The sequence below is a fragment of the Talaromyces stipitatus genome, genomic scaffold, assembly GCF_000003125.1.
Source record: "Talaromyces stipitatus ATCC 10500 scf_1105507295517 genomic scaffold, whole genome shotgun sequence".
Taxonomy (NCBI): domain Eukaryota; kingdom Fungi; phylum Ascomycota; class Eurotiomycetes; order Eurotiales; family Trichocomaceae; genus Talaromyces; species Talaromyces stipitatus.
The window spans coordinates 1,158,575-1,176,638 of NW_002990121.1; the positions used below are offsets into that span (position 1 = coordinate 1,158,575).

An 18,064-nucleotide genomic window follows, 5' to 3' on the forward strand; every position below is an offset into this window, starting at 1 on the left:
AGTCTTGTTAAGCATTCCTTGCACCGAGCTGCAAGGAGCGGTTGTGTTTCGGGGCATTGCAGAGTCGTTTCAAACTTGGCCATTGTGCTCTGTATCGAGATCGATTGGTGTGTCTGCACTATCTTGAGGCTTGTATGTCTACACAACGTGACAATGAACGCTTGAGTAAGAGTAAGTGCAACTATTCAGACAATTTCAGTCTGTTCTTCGTAAGACATGTGCTAAAGAGCTAGTCCCGAAAGGGACACATGCTTCCGACGCTCTGATTGGTCAGTCTGCGGCTCGACGTCACTTTTGGCTTCAAAAGATTCTTTTTTATTTTTGATATATATTGTATCTTCCGTGTAATTGATAAGTATCATTATCTATCAGAATATACAATTGAAGAAACTGCTGACGGCAATCAACTATAGCTGGCGTCTCCTGACGAACGATATCTCGTCGTATCTTCCAGAGCTCCCCCGCAACGAACGGATCGTACCCTCATACGATTCAGTCACTTGACTTGTCTGTGATCGACATAAATACTGAACTCGTCCTAATCATCAATATTCTTCCATCGAACATACAAACACTCGTCCTATCGATTCAACCTTCTTATCACTATCGAACACTTCTCTGTTCGCGGTCTGATACTGTGGACTCGACGTCATCAATACATTTGTCCCGGACTTTGACGACGAGGAGTCCATCTCCGAACCTTTTTATAAGCACAACATATCAGACAACAATCAATACATCTCCAACTTTGAAATCAAGGATAATGGCGGATATTGCACGTCTGACAGAAAACCTCCCTCCGGAGACGAAAGAGGAGATTGCAAAGAACGACCTGCCTCTAAAAGATCGATTCTTTCGTTACTTTCAGCAGGAAATAACTGGTATTTCTTGGAATCATTTCTCTAGAGTTTATAGACTAACAAGTCGCAGCTTTACAGGAACAGATGGCTCGGCTTGCAGATACTTCGATAGTAGCCGGTGAACGCTCTGATGCAACCGATCACTGTCTAGCCGGTATTGCCAGACTATCTAATGAAGTCAAGGATGCATCCAGCTATATCCCCACCTACGATCAACGTATCTACGCCGAAGTATGTTTATCCAATCCTTTGCTGACATTCATTTGAATCTGACTATGTTTATAGGCAATCAAAGCCCTACAAGACAAACTCTCAGAGACCCGGGCAGCAGTTCAGCCCCGAGCAAAATTCTCATTCAAAACAAAGAAGAATCCCTCTGCAATCTCCCTCTCTGACGCAGCCGAAATTGCTGCTCAGGGTCGTCGTATCATTCCAGGCTACTTGTCTCCAGAAGTATCCTCCCAGGACTCTTCCCGGAATCCCACACCCCTCTACTCCTCCACACCAGTCAACGAAGTCGAAACCCTTCAACTCCGGCCCGAAATAGCACCTACTTCATCCCCAGCCATCCTCGACGAAGGAAAAGATACATCCGCCCTCGAAAAAAAATCAAACAACATTCGCCGTCCCACATTCTCAAACGCCTCATCCGTCTCAGTCGATCAGCACTACGGCCTACACATCATGTTACCAGCATCAGCATCCAGCGCTTCTGTACCCGCATCAATCACCTCTCTACGTCACTGTGTAGTCGACATGTCGATTCCGACTACAGACGGAAAACCATACGCCAGCTTGACCGTCAACGGCGTAAAGGAGTCTTTGATTATCTGTGGACAGGTCGATGGACCGGCTCACGTCACTGGTGTAGAGCACAGTACCATCGTGCTCTCGTGTCGGCAATTCCGTATGCACAACTGCACGGATGTGGATGTTTATTTGAGTTGTACTAGTAACCCCATAATTGAGGACTGTACACGGATCCGTTTTAGTAGGATTCCAAAGACATACGTGTGTCCCCCGCCTTTTCCCCCCCCTCCAAAATATTCACAATCTGATTAATGGTAGGCACTGGATCAAAACCATCCCGATGGAACCGACAAATGGAACCAAGTCGAAGACTTCAAATGGATCAAACCCGAACAAAGTCCCAATTGGAGTATTCTAGATCCTAACGATGCTGTATCAGATGAGATATGGGCCGAAATGGTTCCAGGCGGACCTTGTTGGTCATTGGAGGATATTTTGAGGGCTACGAAGGTTATGAGGGAGTAATTCAGTTATATTTTACGTCAGAAGGGAAAAGGGGGAAAGGAAAATCCTGAATTGAGTTCAGTTTGCTGAGTTCTCTCCAAATGTTCTGGAGTATACGATAGTCCGGCGTATAAGGCATTGTTGTTATTGTTGATATTCTTTTCTCTTACTTGTGCTAGTTCCACAAATGTACTTAATAGTCTTAATATTATCGTGAACTATTCCAATTCCTTCTCCATCACTCATCCTCCACCTTTTCAACTTTTAACAACCTCGTCCATACCTAGCTAGATATTTATATCCGAGAGGAAGGGAAAAAGTATATTATATAAACATATACACATATGTAGAAAAGAGCATAAAAAATTATTTCTTCTAAAACAACCCCAAAAGATCATCATTCGTCTTTTTACCTCCAGCAGGTGGTGGCGGTGATGTCGGATTACCATTCGCATTCAAACTCTGAAATCCATTCATCAAATCATCATCACCGAATCCTCCACCTGTGGTACTACCACCAAAACCGCCTAGAGCAGCGAAATTAGAACTACCACCGGCATTATTATTGGTACTATCGTTACCGAATACTCCGAGTAAATCGTCGAGATTATTGCTTTGTTGTGCCGTGGTAGCTGGAGATTCAGTTCGGACTGGTGTCCCCGCTAATCCCTCTAGACCTGACATGCCGCTCGGAGGCTCCTTTTGTGCTGATGCGGGAGCGGAGCCGTCAAAATCGATGTCTAGTAGATTCTCGGCATTGGCTTGCGATTGAGATGGGGGTGTTGCGCCTGAGACTGCTGCGGCGGCGGCGGCTGCTGCTAATGGGTTCTCGCGCGCGTTTTGCAGTTGTTCCCTAGTAGAATTATATTAGCTATCGTCGTTCATATTTTGGAGGTGTTGGGACATACTCAATAGCAGCTCGTTGGACAGCGTCTGCGCCAAAGCGTCCCTGACCCACAAACTGTTCGGGCGGTTTGTGGTAAACCGAAGCCAAGGTCGACATTTCTTCAAGCAACTGATCTAGTAGTGCCGGTGGTAAGGATTGGATAGTGGTCGTGATAGGTGGCTTTTGAGACAAAACGACATTCTTAGCTGCATTGGGATCGGTCGTGTTTGATAACAGTCGCCAATAAACATATGCTCGATCGCGAATATCCGGATTATCGTTTTCTTTGGTAGCGGCTTGAAGGACTTTCTGAACTAGACCTTGAGCTTTCTCAGGACGCTTGAGGAAAAGTTTGACGACTGCTGTAAGGATTTGTAATTGTGTCTGCACAGCTGTTAGTTTTTATTGACCTGAAGGTATAGGTCGACTTACTTGGGTAAATTCCTCATTGAAACCCTCCACAAATCCGGCCAAGATATCACCAGCATTGCTGATCTTTTCCGCATACTCGCCAACAATCCATATCAAAGCAGCTCGAGCATTAGGCTCGTCCAACTCGTCAATGCACTTGCACAACGTCGGGATAATATTTTCATAGCCGGGGTATTTTCGGAAAATGTCACGAATGACAACGATAGCTTCCTGCACCACGTAGTTGACCTTGGTGTTGATCAAGTCGAGAAGAGTATTGACACATCTCTCGCTAGAACTCTCAATCTTGATGGCTGTTTGACCGATAGCTCTGACGGCCCTTCTCACAAAGTCCATATCGACTTCGAGAGCATATTCTCTGAGCTCGGCCAAAAGTTGATCAACATTCTTTTCGTTTGCTATCCGGACCATGATTTCCAGTTTTTGAAACTTAACATAGGGTGGATCGTTGTATTTGCAAAAGAAAACACGGAGCTCTTTGTTGAGAATGTCTGGTTGCTTCTGAAGAAGCAGATCAATGTTCCGTAGAGCGACGTACTGAACTTCGGGTGCCGATGAAACCAAAGTCACCAATGGAGGTGCCATTTTCTTCAAGTACGAGGCGGCGAGTTCCGCGTTAATATACCGCATGTGCAAAAAAACAACCTTGACTGCGGCTAGAACAACACTAGCATTCACATGCTGGAACTGTGGGACCACCCTCTCGCAAATGTGCTCAGCGTCCTTGACATCGGTGGTTTTGAATTCAGCCAGCGAGTTAAGAATCGTAACTCGACCCCATTCCGTACACTCGTTCAAGGCCATGAGCAATTTGCGAAGCGTGTTCGAGTTGATTTCCAACGCCCTTGTTTCCGGCGCCGTTTCCGCAATTTCGGCCAAAGCAGTCACTGAATTCGCAACAACCATAGGGTTCGGATCTCCGATCAATTCCTGCAAAGTCTCCAGAAAACCATTCTCAAGACACATGGCTCGATTCAAATCGAAAAGTTTGGCCACACAGATAGCCGCTGTCTTTCGAACGTAGGGCGATTCATCTTTTAGAGTCTTCCTCAATGGCTCTTCCATGTAATCCACCATTTTGTCAACTCGAATACATCCCATTGTTCGGATAGCGAGCGCTCGAATAAGAGGATTTGGATCTTCGGAGTCTTGAACAAAGGTGTTCACGGCCAGAATGCAAAGATCGGGATGCGATTTGGCATAATTCCTGGGATACAAAATTTAGTCGTGGGTAGTCGAATAGGACAATGATATTCTCACATTAAATAAAGGTATACAAGCTTTTTCTGGTCGAGATCCGTGGTCGCAATGTTCTTCAAAACGTCTGGGAATAGGGCAGAAACGTCTTTACCCAACGTCATCGCCATAATGGTCCTTTGAATGGCGTCTTTCCTGCAATCGGGTCAGCGTTCCGTCTTTAGGGCGATGCAAATCGTCTGTACCTTTCATATGCATATTGGGAACTATGGACAAGAACATGTTAGCATTGAATCAAGGCAATTTGGTAGACTTGCATACACTAATCCAGCTCTCAATTCAAACGTCTCTCCTTTCCTGGGCACCGCGAAGGCGCTCCGTAATCGATTGACCGCCATATCAGAGAGAGTAGAGCTTCAGCAGCGACGGTGTCGCGCCTCCGCAATAGCAAGTAACTCAAAGAAAAAGCGCGATGGTGAAGTTGAGTGTGAGCGCGGGGTGATCACAGTTCCCGAACGATTGGCTGGTAGAAGTCGGAACACGTGCTGTGTAGTGTCGAGGGAGGGAAACCCTGCTTCGAGCCTGTCGATTTTGGGAAATTATAACAAGTGGGACATCGAAGTGGTGGCTATGGACACGATGTATGTGGTAGATTGAAGTAAAAGTGTTCTCCCCTAATGTACACAAGTCAACTATGAAGCGTGCTAAGTCCGTGATGGCCAGAAGCACTCCACTTGCCGTCTTGCTCACCGCCGAGCCGCCCCCCTAAGATAACAACTACAACTTCTTTAGTTGTTCAGAGTTTGCAACGGCATATCGGTCATGGTGAGTTATTTTATATCATATCTTATTGTTGTCTTTACCTAACAAGCACAGGCAAATCTTCCCAACCTGCGACGTCTATTTGTGGAAGCTCGTACAGAAGCGGAGGAGAATGAGTACTCGAGGACTGCTGTAGGGCTATCTAAACAAATCGAGCATTCATATACTAATACTTTACAGTTCTACAATCTAGTCCTGTTCATCTCCTCAGTCGCAGTCTTCAGTATAGTTGCGCAACGAATCAGCGGAGGAAAAGGCCCAAAGTGAAAGGAGGAAAAATAGCTGCATACACTGAATATGTCTGACTATTATTAACACAATTACAATGGACGAAAGAATCAGTTCATATAGTACCGACACGATGCATCAATCGGTTTCTTCTCCATCGTCAGAAAGAAATGCCAGACTTTGACGACCTTTCATCAACCGTCTTCGAGGTCTCCCTTCAGATCCGCTCTCATCCTGTCCCCTTCCTGTCCCCCATCTGGAAGCACCCTCCTTGACAGCCTCTAAGTCCGCCTGAAGCTCCCTTTCCTCTCGGATTTGCCGAGCTTTCTCAAGGGAATAGCGACCCTTCATACCCGCCTCTTCCAGCATCTTCTTCAAACGTTTAATCTTCGCCTTCGGGGTATCATACGGCGCCAATTCGCGTGCCCACATCTTCCGAATACCACATCTTATGAGCCATCCTTGCAAACGCTTGATTTCCGCTTGATCTGGATCTGAGTCGGTAGTTGGTTTTGACGTGGTCTTTGGATTTCGCGCTTTTGGTGCGGTCGCTGCTTTCTTGGGTCGTTGTTTCTTTGGTGGTTCCTCGTCAAGTAATACCGACATTTCACTCTCGGATTGTTCGCCTCTTTCAGCCGCTGCTTCTTCGCTAGGAGGTTGTGGGGAAGCACTTTTGGCTTCTTTTCCTTCGACTTCTTCGTCTTCCACTGGCTGAGCAGTCGTCTCTCGTGATTCTACCTCACTGCTGACTTTTCGGCGCTTCTTCTTTGCGGATGTGTTTTCCTCTGATTCCCGCTTGACTGCCTTTTTCATCTTTGATTTCGGTGGCTCAGGTGACGGTGCGGGAGATTTGTGGGTTTCTTCATGTTCTCGCGCTTCTTCCTGTCTTTCCTACAAACATATCAACCATTGTCCATCCGTGCCTTGGGAGTAAATAGTCGCAAACATACAGCTTCCTCTTTAATTATCCGTTCACTCCTAACCTTCCAATCTCCACGTGTCTTGAAGAATCCCTCATCCAAACCCAATGCAGACTCCGTCGCTAATCGTATGCGCTTGACTGTCAATTCTTCTAATTTCCCCGTTCGAAAGATATTCGCGACAGTATCTCGTAATGCTTCCTCTAAACGGTCATCTGGAGGTATCGAGTTCGACGAACTGTTTGCTTCGCCGTCCGAGGACTCTTCTATTATTGGTCTTCGAGGCATTGTAAAGTCGTGTCGTATCTATACTATTCGCGCAGGTATTGTATCGGTGCATGTAATCGTTACTTCATGAAATCGTCGTGATTGCACGCATACAAGTCAATTAGTCGCACTCGCAGTATATTGGTTGTTTCGCACGCGTCAATCAAGATAGAGATATCGCGTCGTGATGCTTGAGATGCAAGCTTCTAGCTATGATCTTCCCCGTTTAGGCTTTAGTGCAGCCGGAGCTAATGCGGGCCGAGCGCGGAGACTTTTTGATGGTTGACAGGATATCGAAGTATTAATAATAATCTCTTTATATCCAGTCTTCTTTCTGTTTTTTCATCACATATGAATTCCAGGTTCTTCGGAACTGTTGACTTATTTTGTGGATTTTTGTACCATATCGACGCATCCGTCATCATTTATCTATCATACCGCAATTGATCCGGATAGAGACAGTGGGAAGAAGAAAACGGGCAAACAAGCATCATGAATGCCACAGCAGGATCCAGCGGGTCAAATACACTTAGTGACGGCCAGAAGTTACCACCAGGAGTAGTACTGGACAAAGACGGCAAGCCGTATGTGATCCCTCCATCCTGTCTACATCAGTAGCTCGACTTACATACAACATATAGATGCCGAACATGCACCTCAGCGGCCTCCTGGCGCGCAATGCTCAAACAAGCCTCATCTTCAGGTGGAATAGCAGCTGGGGCTGCTGCCGCCACATCAACAACATCAATACCCCCTCCCCCACCGCCAACACAAACCGACTGCCCCCCCGACGTCGAAGAACTCGGCCGCTCAACCTGGACATTCCTACACACCCTAACAGCAACCTACCCAACAACCGCGTCCACCGAAAAACAAACCCAAATGCGTTCCTTTCTCGGTCTATTCTCAAATCTATATCCATGCTGGGCATGCGCGGAAGATTTTCGGAATTGGATGGCCGACCCGTCGGGGAAGAATGAGCCGCGGTTGTCGAGTAGGGCGGAGTTTGGGCAGTGGATGTGTGAGGCTCATAATGCTGTGAATCGGAAGTTGGGGAAGAAGGAGTTTGATTGTAGATTTTGGGAGGAGAGGTGGAGGACTGGGTGGAAGGATGGGAGGTGTGATTGATCTGTTCAACTCTTTACCCATGCTTGGGGTCGGGGTCGGAAGTGTAATATAATCTCTTCTCATGATTGTACATATATACGCTTGCTACGAATTAGATAAACTGTATATCAGAATTCATGTTCATATTTGGCGCGCATGAAAGGAAACCTCACTCACTCCGAATCTCCCGTCTCCTATCTTCCAAGGTTGTATTGAGAAACACTTTTTGCCATAAGAAAGAATGCGCCTCTTTTAGGTCAACAAGGAAAAGAATTATATAATAGTGCAATAGAATAAAGGCAAGAGAAAAGTCTGGCATTACATGCCCTTCATAACGTCTTTACATTGATTCCGCCACAAAAAAAATACCCAAATCAATAATGCAAAACAAGGAAAATTTAAAGACCAGACACGAAAAGTCGGAGACCACTTGCAGGTGCGCCAATCTCGGTAACCTCTGCAATGCGATCTACAGATCCCTTATATTGTTCGTGATACTTGGCGCCGGTATAAGGATCAGATACACTTGGCGAACCGCTGTAGATTGGTGTGTATGATGCTGCGCAAATCTCGAAATCTGCGAATTGGTCAAAGTCAACTTCGATCTTGTCGTGGGGGTTGCGCTCGCATTGGGCTTTGATCTTCTTGGCCTGTGACGTTATATATTAGTATGATGAAGTCTCACATGTATCAAAATCAGTAACTTACCTGCTCTAGCAACTTGGCAGAGCCACCGTTGGCAATCATTCGGTTGGCAAAGCTCAGGGCGGATGAGTAATTCTTATTTTGGAATGCCAATTTCATAGCAGCCATCAAGGCTAGTTGTCGATGGGTAACCTCCAGTTTGGGAATGGTAAAGTATGCGGAAAGTTCAAGAGCTCGCTTGAGGTCTTCGGGCTTATCGGTAGGTGTAGCACGACGTTCAAGCTCAATGGACATTGCGAGGATATATTCCCTGGCAGTTGCAATGATCTTCTTTGCTTGCTCCACCTCACTTTCGGACGAAACAACATTAACGAGCAGAGTGTGTAAGATACGTTTGAAGATCTTGACACCCTCTTCAAGTTTATTAGATCGCATTGCTGCATAACCTTCTTGCAGGTCCACGTTGGCAATGGTTTCGAGGTCTCGAGGAATGATGGGGAGAAACTTGCGAGAGTCCGTCTCGTCTACTGTTCTGCGGACGTAGTTCACCAATGGAGGTAACCCAGTAGAAGCAGGCAGATATGTTCGTGATGCGGTGTAGATCTCTAGGAATCTTGATTTTAGAGGGGCGAAGTTCACAGCACCCACTTGGCGATTGAGAAGTTGCATAGCGGTGTCAAAGGAACCCGCCGCAACATGATCTGCAGCCAATGGAGAGTTTCGAGCCCATAGATCTGCTTCTGAAATCGATGCTCCGGCATCTGCACTCTCGACATTGACAAAGTCATTCTCTTCTTCAACATTAATCTCATCACCCATGTCCCAGCCAGCGACGTCTTCTTCCTCTTCCTCGAGAATATCCTGGCCTGCTGCCACGATGTCCTCCTCTTCCTCAACATCCAATGCTGTCTCGTCTTCGGCTCCACCAACGTCACCAAGAAGCGCCTTCTCGAAAGCGGAATGCCCAGCAGCCTTAGTAGGCCAGTTTGCTTTGTATGTAGGGACAATGGGGACAGGAGTCTGCTGAGATTCGCCGATAGTAGGTAATTTAATCTGATCTTCAGTAAGACCGCAAGTCTCAAGAATTGACTCTGCTTCTTCAGTCAATCCATGAGCTTTAGCAGTAACATAGGCGAGAGGATCTGCATTAGTTAGTATTGGTCACCCGTAATAAGTGCTTGATCAACTTACAAAGATCAACTTCCTTGAACATCTCGATCCTATCTTCAACGTCGCCTCTATAAATTGCATTCTGGAAGCGAGAAGTAAAGTCATTTCTGTGAGTGGCGATTTTGGCCATTCTTGAAAGTTTTTCCTGGTCTCCTGTCGAAAGGTACAAGAAAGAAAGCTTGTCAAATAGTCGCTGCTTCTGATATGTCATCTCCACGGTCTGGTGGTTACCGTGAGCAAGAGCTTCGGTTGCCAGACGACTCCACAGCTTAGGTCGATCAATTTCCTTCGCAGTCTCGATAGCAACATCCAAATTTCCACATTCAATAGCCAGCTCAAAGCGGGTCTGTGGATCTTGAACGAACTGAAGAGCAATCTCTGGATATCCCTTCTTCTGAAGATATGCAATGATACTCTGACCAACCAAGCTAGATGTCTTGATAAGGTGAAGCATCTCGTCGTAATTCCTCTTCACAAGTGCACTCTTGAAGCGGAATTCCGTGGGGTCAATTTCAAAGATCTGTGGCTTTGCATTGCGGTCTAGACAATAAACATTCCGTCCCTTCACCTTCACAAGGTAGACTGTTTGGTCCAGGGTGCGAATAATACCGTTGTCACCATTCAACAGAGAGAATTTGATGTGGTTCAAGCTGGAGTAATAAAGGATACCCGAATCATCCCAGGTAGCGCTCTTGATACGGATAGTTTCATGGATGGAGCTCAACTGTTGCAGGTTCTTCGTCACAATGGTAACGTTGTGCTTGCTAAGAAGTGCGGCGTGTAGACCGTCGTTTGACCACACAACATATTTGACGCCGGATACAGCAAGTTCGGCCAACTGCTTCTTCTGCTGAATATCAAAAAGGCTGACAGATGTTGGCGTAATGAAAAGGAGAGCACCAGAACCACCGAAATAGATGTCTGTTGTACCAGTCGGTGTCTTGATGGATTTGGTAGTCGAGTTACTCAAATCCTTGATGTCGACGGTTTGGTTGGCTTGGCTGAATACAGCGAAACGGTTCCTGGCAACAAATACAGCCGAATTTCCTTGTCCGCGCAACGAGTTCGTCGGTTCAACAGCACCTGTGCCGTCCCGTGGAAGATGGATAAGCTCATATGTACCGTTTTCGGCAGGCGAGGTCACTAAGATGGCACGCTCGGCAGGATTATAAGAAATTGTTCGCAAAGGAACCCAGGGGGCACCAAGTTTGCGAAGGGAAAGTAGAGGTTGGGATTCGGTATTTTTCGTAAAGTCGTATGATTTCACGTGTTTCTCTTTGGTAACATAGAAAAGCTGGTTCTGGTGAAGAGTATGAGCTGGACGTTCTCTTTCCAACTTGAATACCATCACACCGGTATCGTGGCCAGCAGCGAAGAGATTGATCTTTGGATGAGCAGCGATAATCCAAAATCTGTCGTGGTCGCGCTTGAATGACTGAACCGAGGTACGCTTATTAAGGTCCCAAACACGTATAGTCTTGTCTTCACCGACGGAAAGGATGAGATCTTGGTGAGGATGGAAAATACATGCCGATGCATTCTGGAAGTGGCCACGGCATGTGTCGACTTCCCATGCCTTGGTATCTGGACGGGGTTAGCAAGGTGGCTAGATTCTGGACGTTGTGGACTGACCGCTCATTCTCCAAAGCTTAACTAGTCGATCATCACCGGCTGAAACAATCCTATACACAGGTAAGTGGCTATCTCCTGAAAAGAGCGAGATAAGCTTACAGTGGAAGCGTTGGGTGAAAAGCGCAAAAGTTCACGCCTCGGTCGTGGCCCTCGAGAATAAATTTGACAACGGCATCGGTGTTACCGAACATGTCCGCCTGACTGTTTGCCCTAGCCATCTGATCTTCGAAGCTCATCGAAGTCGGCGCAGAGTGTTTCTTGCGCAAACCGGAAATATCCCACACGCGAACGGACTGGTCGAGGGAGGCGGATACGATGAGGTCTTCCTTGGGGTGGAATTGCGCGCACCACACGTCTAAATACTATTAGCAAATTATACAGATGCGTGAGGAACGCCACTGACAGTGGTTGTGACCGGTCAACGTAGCGATGAGACTCCGGTTTTGCCAATTCCAGATTCGAATTGTTTGATCGTCGGAGCATGACAATATCCTGTATGGTGGTCAGATAGGCTCTTCAAGGACAGAGATTGAGGCTGTACGCACCAAGGTAACTCATGATGGAAAGAAACAGTTCGAACATCTAAACCAGTCAGTACAATTCATACCCGGAATCCTGGTTTACGTACAATCAAGATGCCCTATCGAACGTCAGTAAGCTAGCGTTAATGTTTGAACAATTGTTTAGTAACATACCCGACAGGACGGCAATGCTCTTTCGGCTTTGTAACGACCACAAACGAATCTTATAGTCATCTCCTCCACTAACGAATATATTTTGCGTAGGATGGAAAGCCACTGATCTGACAGGGCCATCATGCTCTTCGAATCGGTCGATCAGTGTACCCATGCGGTAATCCCATAACTGAATTGTGCTGGAATGAAGTGAAACAAGAAGCCATGGTCGTGTCGGGTGGAAAGCAAGTCCTTTAGCCCTGGATGACTTGCTTTCGAACTGTAGCAATGAATACAAGTTAGAACCAGCTCGTCCATTGTATACCTTCGTATCGGAGGGAGGGGAACACTTGCCTTTGTGAGCATTGTAGGAGACGACATCTTCGGAAAGCCGTGCTGCAGAGCAGCGAGCTATACAGGCCAGTCAATGAGTAATCAATGTCAGAAATACGGCATCAATCCGCTCGCGCACGATGCTGAAATGGGAATGAGTGAGCAAGTACGCAATGCGAAGAGAAGAAGCTGAGAGGTATACAACAACAACACAGACATGCCAGCTTTCACTTGTGGTTGCCGTCAGGGAGCGACTAAGCGAGTGGGCCCGACCAATAGAATTAGCGGCAACCTCAATTCAATCAGGGGTTTCACTTCATCACGAACAACAATTGCAACTCTGGACGATGTCCGACTATTATCTTCGTGTATGCTCTACAGTCAGTATGAATTGATTTCACTTTGCAGGGGCACCTGTCCTCGATCATCCGATAAGCTCTCTGGCTATTAGTGACTTGTCCGCACGATAAATTCCACGATGCGTGCCCCGCATTACTCTCCTCCACCTACGTCGTCAGTGTGAACCGCCAGAAAATCGAACTTTTCTGGGAGCGACATCCTCGCCGATTAATGCTCTATCCAGAACAGAGCATGGGAAAAAGACCGCTGACAAGAACTGCTTCGGTTGCTTCTGGCTCGTCATGTCCTGGTGGTCGCCGGCCCGGGCCTCCGCCCAAAAGAACTTTCGTTCCATCCACAGAAGACCCGATTGACCACGGTAGAAATTTTACAAACGACTCGAAAGAAGAAAATATTTACTATGGAGATATATCACCGGAGGATGCCATGGCCCAGGATGCCGGGTACGAGGCGGACGTGGAGATTGTCAGACCTTATGCTATTGAGGAGCCCGACGAAGAGACAGATCAGACTCCTACATCGACCACTACACCAAAACTGCTAGAGTCAACGGAGCAATGGCAGAAGGAATTGCTGAATTCTTTACGGGGTCTTTATTGCGACTCGGATAGCACAGATACGCCTCCACTAGTCAGACACAAACGCGGCAGAAAAAGAAAGACGGATTTCTCGATGACTGCGTATCCAGATTTTCATAGTCCTCCGCAACCTGTAAGGGACTGGGATGCTGATATGGGAGGAGGAAATATTCTACTGAGCCCCAAGAGGCGGCGGAGAAAGAGTGCGAGGTCGGGTGAAGACATTGGAGTGTCTCACGGCAGTCTTTTGTCTAGTGAGTATGCGAGCACGACCTCTAGTCCGCCGTACTTGTCTCCGATCAATCATGAAAATGAGAGACCGGTTTTGAAAAGAGAATTGTCTGCGAAGGATCGAATGGATATTGATTGAGCGTTCCTATGTTCTGAGCTGCATTTTCATATCTTGTTACTTGTGGATTTGCTTACGCTGGGCGTAGGCTAGACTTTGGATTTGTCTTGCTAGACTCAACTACTACCTAATTGAAGGATTTTGGGATGCCCTTATAAGCATTTGGCGTCCCCCTTTGTCCATAGAAAGTGCGGATGAGGACATCTGGAATCCAGAACATTCTCAAAGGCGCACCTAGGCCCTTAGAGGCCTCTGTATATTCACCCAGGATCGATTCAGTCAAGTGGTTGACGTCGAATGCTGAATAAACGGATTATATAAGCTCGGGGAAGCTCTCCCCCAGTTGTGACGTCAGCTACCTATCATCTTAAATCGAACCGTTGCGTGAGACCCCGAGTAAACCTTCTACCAACATCAACGAGAATATTGCCATCAATTGAAGGTACGTCGCTGGCACGAGATGTAGCAGATACGGAATAATGTTTCTAACATTCTCCAGGAGAGTTCCCATCAGATTGCAGATCCCCCAACAGTACGTTATCATGCCAGCTAGAGCATCGACACGTCAAGCGGCCGTCAAGGCCAATAAAGCGTTTAGTCAGGGCGCTGGTGCAAAGCGCAGAGGATCTAGTTCGAGCCAGATACCACCAAAGAAGGGAAAGAAGGACGTCAAGCCCAATGAGGGAAACAATTACCAGAAGCCTTCTGTGACCGAGGAGGGACAGGAGATTAAACCCAGCGAAGACCCCACCAAGGCACAAGCTACAGTCAACGAGCAACCTACTGAGGCTCCGTCTAAGAAAGTTGGCGAACCAGCGCAGGAGGATGGTGTGAAGGAAGTAGAACAGAGAGAAGAGCCGGAAAAGGGTGCCAATGGTAAAGATTTGTCTCCAAACTATAAGAATAGGGCTAACAATCCATATAGGTACAGCTACAGCCGAAGAAGAGAAAAGGGAACAACCAGCAACGACAGAATCACAGACCGGTATCAGAGTATCACCAGAACGAGAAGCCGCGCTTCCATCCAGCATCCTTGAGAAAGGAATCATTTATTTCTTCTTCCGTCCTCGCGTGAATGTGGAAGATCCTCATAGCCTCAGCGACGTTGCGCGCAGTTTTTTCGTTCTACGGCCAACGCCCAAAGGAGCAAGACTCGAAGATGGACCCATTGCAGACGATTCGGTCAATTGTCGACTGCTGATGCTTCCCAAGAAGAGATATCCCGCTTCAGGGAGAGAGCGGGATATGGGTTTTGTTGAGAAAGCGCGCGTTCCATTGAAGACAATCCGTGAGAGTTTGATGACGAAAGAGACTTATGAAACAAAGACTCGCGGAGAGCGCACGACGCCAGAGGCGCGGCCGTATGCTGAGGGTGTATATGCATTGGTTAAGGAAGGCCGAAACTCTCACCTGGCCTATATCCTGACAATCCCACGGCATCTGGGCGATGTTCAGAGCGATTTCGGTATTCAAGGTCGTGGTAGCTTTATCATGCAGTCGAAGAATCCTGAGTACCCTGGTCCAGCTAGTGCTCAGCTGCCAAAGGGGCCCGAATACCCAGAGAAGTAGGCTCATCCCTTCAATGTTTTTAAGACTGATATAGACTAACAATACATTCTCCATAGAGTTCAAGAGAAGTTCAAAGGCTATCGCTGGATACCCACTGAGCCCGAATTTCTAGATTACCAGAATGCTCAATTCCTCATGATAGGTGAAGCTCATGGTCATCTTGGAAAAGCAGGGGAAGCCCATATCGACGACAAAGGCACGAAGGAAGATCCTGCCCAGGAGCTTGATCGGTTAGAGGAGGAGAATGAAGAGAGAGTTAATTCTCTATCTGGTAAGATTTCTCTGCCAACATATTTTTCTTCTCCCCAAGCATGCACTGATAATTGCTTTTAGGTGATCATTCCATCTTCCAAGATCTAGGTGCCGATGCGGAGAAATATGAGAGCTTGCCTGCAGAGTGGGAGTAAGGGCATGATATCCTTGACTCCCCTAAGTTGTAATAATAAAATCTGTCTTTCTGTTGTATCAGTGGAAGAAACAAACTGTGAATGGAACGTGCAACTTTCAAATATTGTGACTATCTACGTAATTAATTCAGCTCCATGCCCTATATGTACACTGCTGCATGCAGATCCTTAAATATGTATATGAGTCACAACAAGTGGACGAATAAGCATTTACAAACCACGTATATGAACATGGTAGTCTGAGATCTAGAAGCAAAGCAGATTTTATACCTGTTTGAGGTCGCATTTTAGTGCTCTGTAGCCTACCAGCGCCCCGCGCGTAGGACGAAAACCCTAAGGCGAATAATATTTGCTTAGAGGGGTGGGAAACAATATTGATTCGCCACACCAGCAAGCACGCATATACTAATCCGTATGTAAAAGAATACGCCTCTGTCTGATATCAATAAAAATTCAGTTAGAGGAAAAAGAAAAAAATCGTGCTATAAATACTTTTTCCTTCAGCTTGACTTGTATTAGCCTAGTGTAGTCGATGGAACTCTAGCATAAGCATTTTGCTCACAACAAAAGAGAGCGAGATAGCAAGACAAAATGCCATCGTCTATACCTCTACCCCGTGAAGCCATAAAGCTATTCAAACCAGGCTATGCTCATCTTCTGAACCTCCTCCAAAACTCATTGGGCCTCGATCCTCTGACGCTGGTGAATACCGGCCTGCTTCTTGCTGGCATTTTCACTTTTCTGCGCTACCTCTTCACCCGCGTCATTGTCTTATGGGTAACGGTGCGAATCAACGACGATGATCAACTATACGATAGCCTGATGAGGTGGATGTCTGACCACCAATTCATGAACCGCCAATTTCGAAGCGTCAAAGCCATCAGTGCTTCTAAGAGTACATGGGAAGATGAGGAAGAGGCACTCAAATCAATGATTCGCAACGGCAACAAAAATATCCTAACCGAGCCCGATCCCAACAATCTGATTAGCTATCGAACTATTGTCGGAAGATCACCAATAAGTCTACAGCCGTTCCAGGGAACGCATCTTTTCCGTCGTCATGGGAGTTGGATCCTTTTCCAACATTTAGTCAAACGAGGCAGTGAATTGGTACCTAATGTCAAAGAGACGGGTTATATCCAGCTGAAGTGTCTGGGATCCTCGTTTGCGCCCGTACGGGGACTACTTGAAGAGGCGCAGTTGTATCATCTTGAAAGAACAAAGACGACTACGACGGTACATCGAGCGATTTCGAACGTGCGTGACATGATTCGTTGGACGCGGTTTAGTGCCCGACCTTCGAGGGATATGTCGACTGTTATTTTTGATAAGAGAGCCAAACAGGAGCTTTTGCAGGATATTAATGAATATCTTCACCCGCATACAAGGAGGTGGTATGCTAATCATGGTATTCCGTATAGACGTGGTTACTTGTTTTCAGGGGCGCCTGGGACGGGTAAGACTAGTCTGACATCTGCTTTGGCTGGTGTCTTTGGATTGGATATCTACGTGTTGAGTTTACTAGATCCGAATATGAATGAGTCGGCTTTGATGAGGCTTATGTCGGAGGTTCCGTCGCGATGCATTGTCTTATTGGAGGATATTGATGCTGCAGGCCTGAATCGTCCGGCAAGTGAGCCAAAGCCAGGACACGCTCGAAGAAACAAGATAGGCAACACCGCCGAATCAACTGCGCCGAGTGTGACTCAGGGAAGTGTTCAAGGCATCCAGAATGGTTCTGCAGCGACGTCAGTCTCCTTGTCGGGTTTACTGAATGCAATTGACGGGGTATCTTCGCAAGAGGGTCGTATCCTGATTATGACCACGAATTCACCCGAATCTCTGGATAAGGCTTTGATTCGCCCCGGTCGTGTCGACATGCATATTGCTTTTGAGCTTCCGTCCAAGGTCGACATGCAAGAGTTGTTTCTGTCCATGTATCGAGACGATACTGTTTCTGTCATTCATGGTTGTGAGGTGAATACGAACAAGGAACAAGACAAGACGGATAACCGGCACTTGGAGAGTCTTGCTGTCAGATTCGCGGACTCCATTCCGGAAAGGAAGTTTAGTCTTGCGGCTTTGCAGGGATACCTTCTCCAATACAAGAGAAGCCCTGAAGAGGCTTGTAGCAAAGCCGCTGAATGGGCGGAGAAGAAACTGGCCGAGGATGATGAATAGATGAGACAACAACGTTATGATCAGCAAACTGCGGTTCTGGATTGAATATATAATGTCACCGAGATCAAAATGAAGTATATAGAATGTCACCGCACTCGCAAAACGGGATAGTCTTCAATTTCCAACATCATGGCATGGATATATTGATCATATGGGGTCACTTGGAGAGGAAACGGTGAGAAGAGTCAGAAGA

At 46.7% G+C, this 18,064-nt stretch overlaps 8 protein-coding genes across 10 annotated transcripts; 5 read left to right on the forward strand and 3 right to left on the reverse strand.

Moving 5' to 3' along the window:
* Window positions 1–529: 529 nt before the first annotated feature.
* Window positions 530–2,339, forward strand: TSTA_004470 (tubulin-specific chaperone c, putative). Of its 2 annotated transcripts, XM_002488008.1 has the most exons (4): window positions 530–881; window positions 931–1,091; window positions 1,146–1,871; window positions 1,929–2,339. In XM_002488008.1, the coding sequence occupies exons 1-4, from the start codon at window positions 764–766 to the stop codon at window positions 2,133–2,135; spliced, it is 1,212 nt and encodes a 403-aa protein (XP_002488053.1). In that variant the 5' UTR covers window positions 530–763; the 3' UTR covers window positions 2,136–2,339. The 2 variants fall into 2 exon arrangements, with proteins under 2 accessions (XP_002488053.1, XP_002488054.1); XM_002488009.1 differs by having other exon boundaries at window positions 1,146–2,339.
* Window positions 2,340–2,460: 121 nt separating this feature from the next.
* On the reverse strand, window positions 2,461–5,027 carry TSTA_004480 (AP-1 adaptor complex subunit beta, putative; the record flags this gene model as incomplete). The annotated part of the gene is made up of 6 exons (XM_002488010.1): window positions 2,461–2,967; window positions 3,023–3,384; window positions 3,433–4,639; window positions 4,693–4,824; window positions 4,875–4,895; window positions 4,951–5,027. The coding sequence occupies 6 exons, from the start codon at window positions 5,025–5,027 to the stop codon at window positions 2,490–2,492; spliced, it is 2,277 nt and encodes a 758-aa protein (XP_002488055.1). The 3' UTR covers window positions 2,461–2,489.
* A 648-nt stretch (window positions 5,028–5,675) lies between these two features.
* TSTA_004490 (transcriptional regulator, putative) lies at window positions 5,676–7,019 on the reverse strand. Its single transcript, XM_002488011.1, has 2 exons — window positions 6,630–7,019; window positions 5,676–6,570 (listed from the first exon to the last, which is right to left on the reverse strand). Exons 1-2 carry the CDS (start codon window positions 6,885–6,887, stop codon window positions 5,818–5,820), a joined length of 1,011 nt encoding a protein of 336 aa, XP_002488056.1. The 5' UTR covers window positions 6,888–7,019; the 3' UTR covers window positions 5,676–5,817.
* A 339-nt stretch (window positions 7,020–7,358) lies between these two features.
* On the forward strand, window positions 7,359–7,994 carry TSTA_004500 (FAD dependent sulfhydryl oxidase Erv1, putative; the record flags this gene model as incomplete). The annotated part of the gene is made up of 2 exons (XM_002488012.1): window positions 7,359–7,450; window positions 7,508–7,994. 2 exons carry the CDS (start codon window positions 7,359–7,361, stop codon window positions 7,992–7,994), a joined length of 579 nt encoding a protein of 192 aa, XP_002488057.1.
* TSTA_004510 (Coatomer subunit alpha, putative) lies at window positions 7,804–12,475 on the reverse strand (the record flags this gene model as incomplete). Its single annotated transcript, XM_002488013.1, has 9 exons — window positions 7,804–8,623; window positions 8,682–9,760; window positions 9,810–11,372; window positions 11,421–11,470; window positions 11,520–11,775; window positions 11,824–11,912; window positions 11,966–12,002; window positions 12,116–12,374; window positions 12,443–12,475. 9 exons carry the CDS (start codon window positions 12,473–12,475, stop codon window positions 8,372–8,374), a joined length of 3,618 nt encoding a protein of 1,205 aa, XP_002488058.1. The 3' UTR covers window positions 7,804–8,371.
* Window positions 12,476–12,644: 169 nt separating this feature from the next.
* TSTA_004520 (uncharacterized protein) lies at window positions 12,645–13,735 on the forward strand (the record flags this gene model as incomplete). Its single annotated transcript, XM_002488014.1, has 2 exons — window positions 12,645–12,795; window positions 12,879–13,735. The coding sequence occupies 2 exons, from the start codon at window positions 12,645–12,647 to the stop codon at window positions 13,733–13,735; spliced, it is 1,008 nt and encodes a 335-aa protein (XP_002488059.1).
* Window positions 13,736–14,121: 386 nt separating this feature from the next.
* Window positions 14,122–15,797, forward strand: TSTA_004530 (uncharacterized protein). Of its 2 annotated transcripts, XM_002488015.1 has the most exons (5): window positions 14,122–14,156; window positions 14,214–14,590; window positions 14,640–15,279; window positions 15,340–15,554; window positions 15,617–15,797. In XM_002488015.1, exons 2-5 carry the CDS (start codon window positions 14,257–14,259, stop codon window positions 15,688–15,690), a joined length of 1,263 nt encoding a protein of 420 aa, XP_002488060.1. In that variant the 5' UTR covers window positions 14,122–14,156; window positions 14,214–14,256; the 3' UTR covers window positions 15,691–15,797. The 2 variants fall into 2 exon arrangements, with proteins under 2 accessions (XP_002488060.1, XP_002488061.1); XM_002488016.1 differs by lacking the exons at window positions 15,340–15,554; window positions 15,617–15,797 and having other exon boundaries at window positions 14,640–15,325.
* A 484-nt stretch (window positions 15,798–16,281) lies between these two features.
* On the forward strand, window positions 16,282–18,030 carry TSTA_004540 (bcs1 AAA-type ATPase, putative; the record flags this gene model as incomplete). Its single annotated transcript, XM_002488017.1, has 1 exon — window positions 16,282–18,030. One exon carries the CDS (start codon window positions 16,282–16,284, stop codon window positions 17,869–17,871), a length of 1,590 nt encoding a protein of 529 aa, XP_002488062.1. The 3' UTR covers window positions 17,872–18,030.
* Window positions 18,031–18,064: the final 34 nt, after the last annotated feature.

What these genes read in the sequence shown, in the direction of transcription:
- TSTA_004470 (XM_002488008.1), top strand. Translation starts at nt 764, where the DNA reads ATGGCGGATATTGCACGTCTGACAGAAAACCTCCCTCCGGAGACGAAA. An exon ending in ATCAACGTATCTACGCCGAA is followed by an intron (nt 1,092 to 1,145) that starts GTATGTTTATCC and finishes CTATGTTTATAG; the next exon opens with GCAATCAAAGCCCTACAAGA. An exon ending in GTAGGATTCCAAAGACATAC is followed by an intron (nt 1,872 to 1,928) that starts GTGTGTCCCCCG and finishes GATTAATGGTAG; the next exon opens with GCACTGGATCAAAACCATCC.
- TSTA_004530 (XM_002488015.1), top strand. Translation starts at nt 14,257, where the DNA reads ATGCCAGCTAGAGCATCGACACGTCAAGCGGCCGTCAAGGCCAATAAA. An exon ending in GCCGGAAAAGGGTGCCAATG is followed by an intron (nt 14,591 to 14,639) that starts GTAAAGATTTGT and finishes CAATCCATATAG; the next exon opens with GTACAGCTACAGCCGAAGAA. An exon ending in GAGAGTTAATTCTCTATCTG is followed by an intron (nt 15,555 to 15,616) that starts GTAAGATTTCTC and finishes AATTGCTTTTAG; the next exon opens with GTGATCATTCCATCTTCCAA.
- TSTA_004490 (XM_002488011.1), bottom strand. Translation starts at nt 6,887, where the DNA reads ATGCCTCGAAGACCAATAATAGAAGAGTCCTCGGACGGCGAAGCAAAC. An exon ending in GGATAATTAAAGAGGAAGCT is followed by an intron (nt 6,571 to 6,629) that starts GTATGTTTGCGA and finishes ATATGTTTGTAG; the next exon opens with GAAAGACAGGAAGAAGCGCG.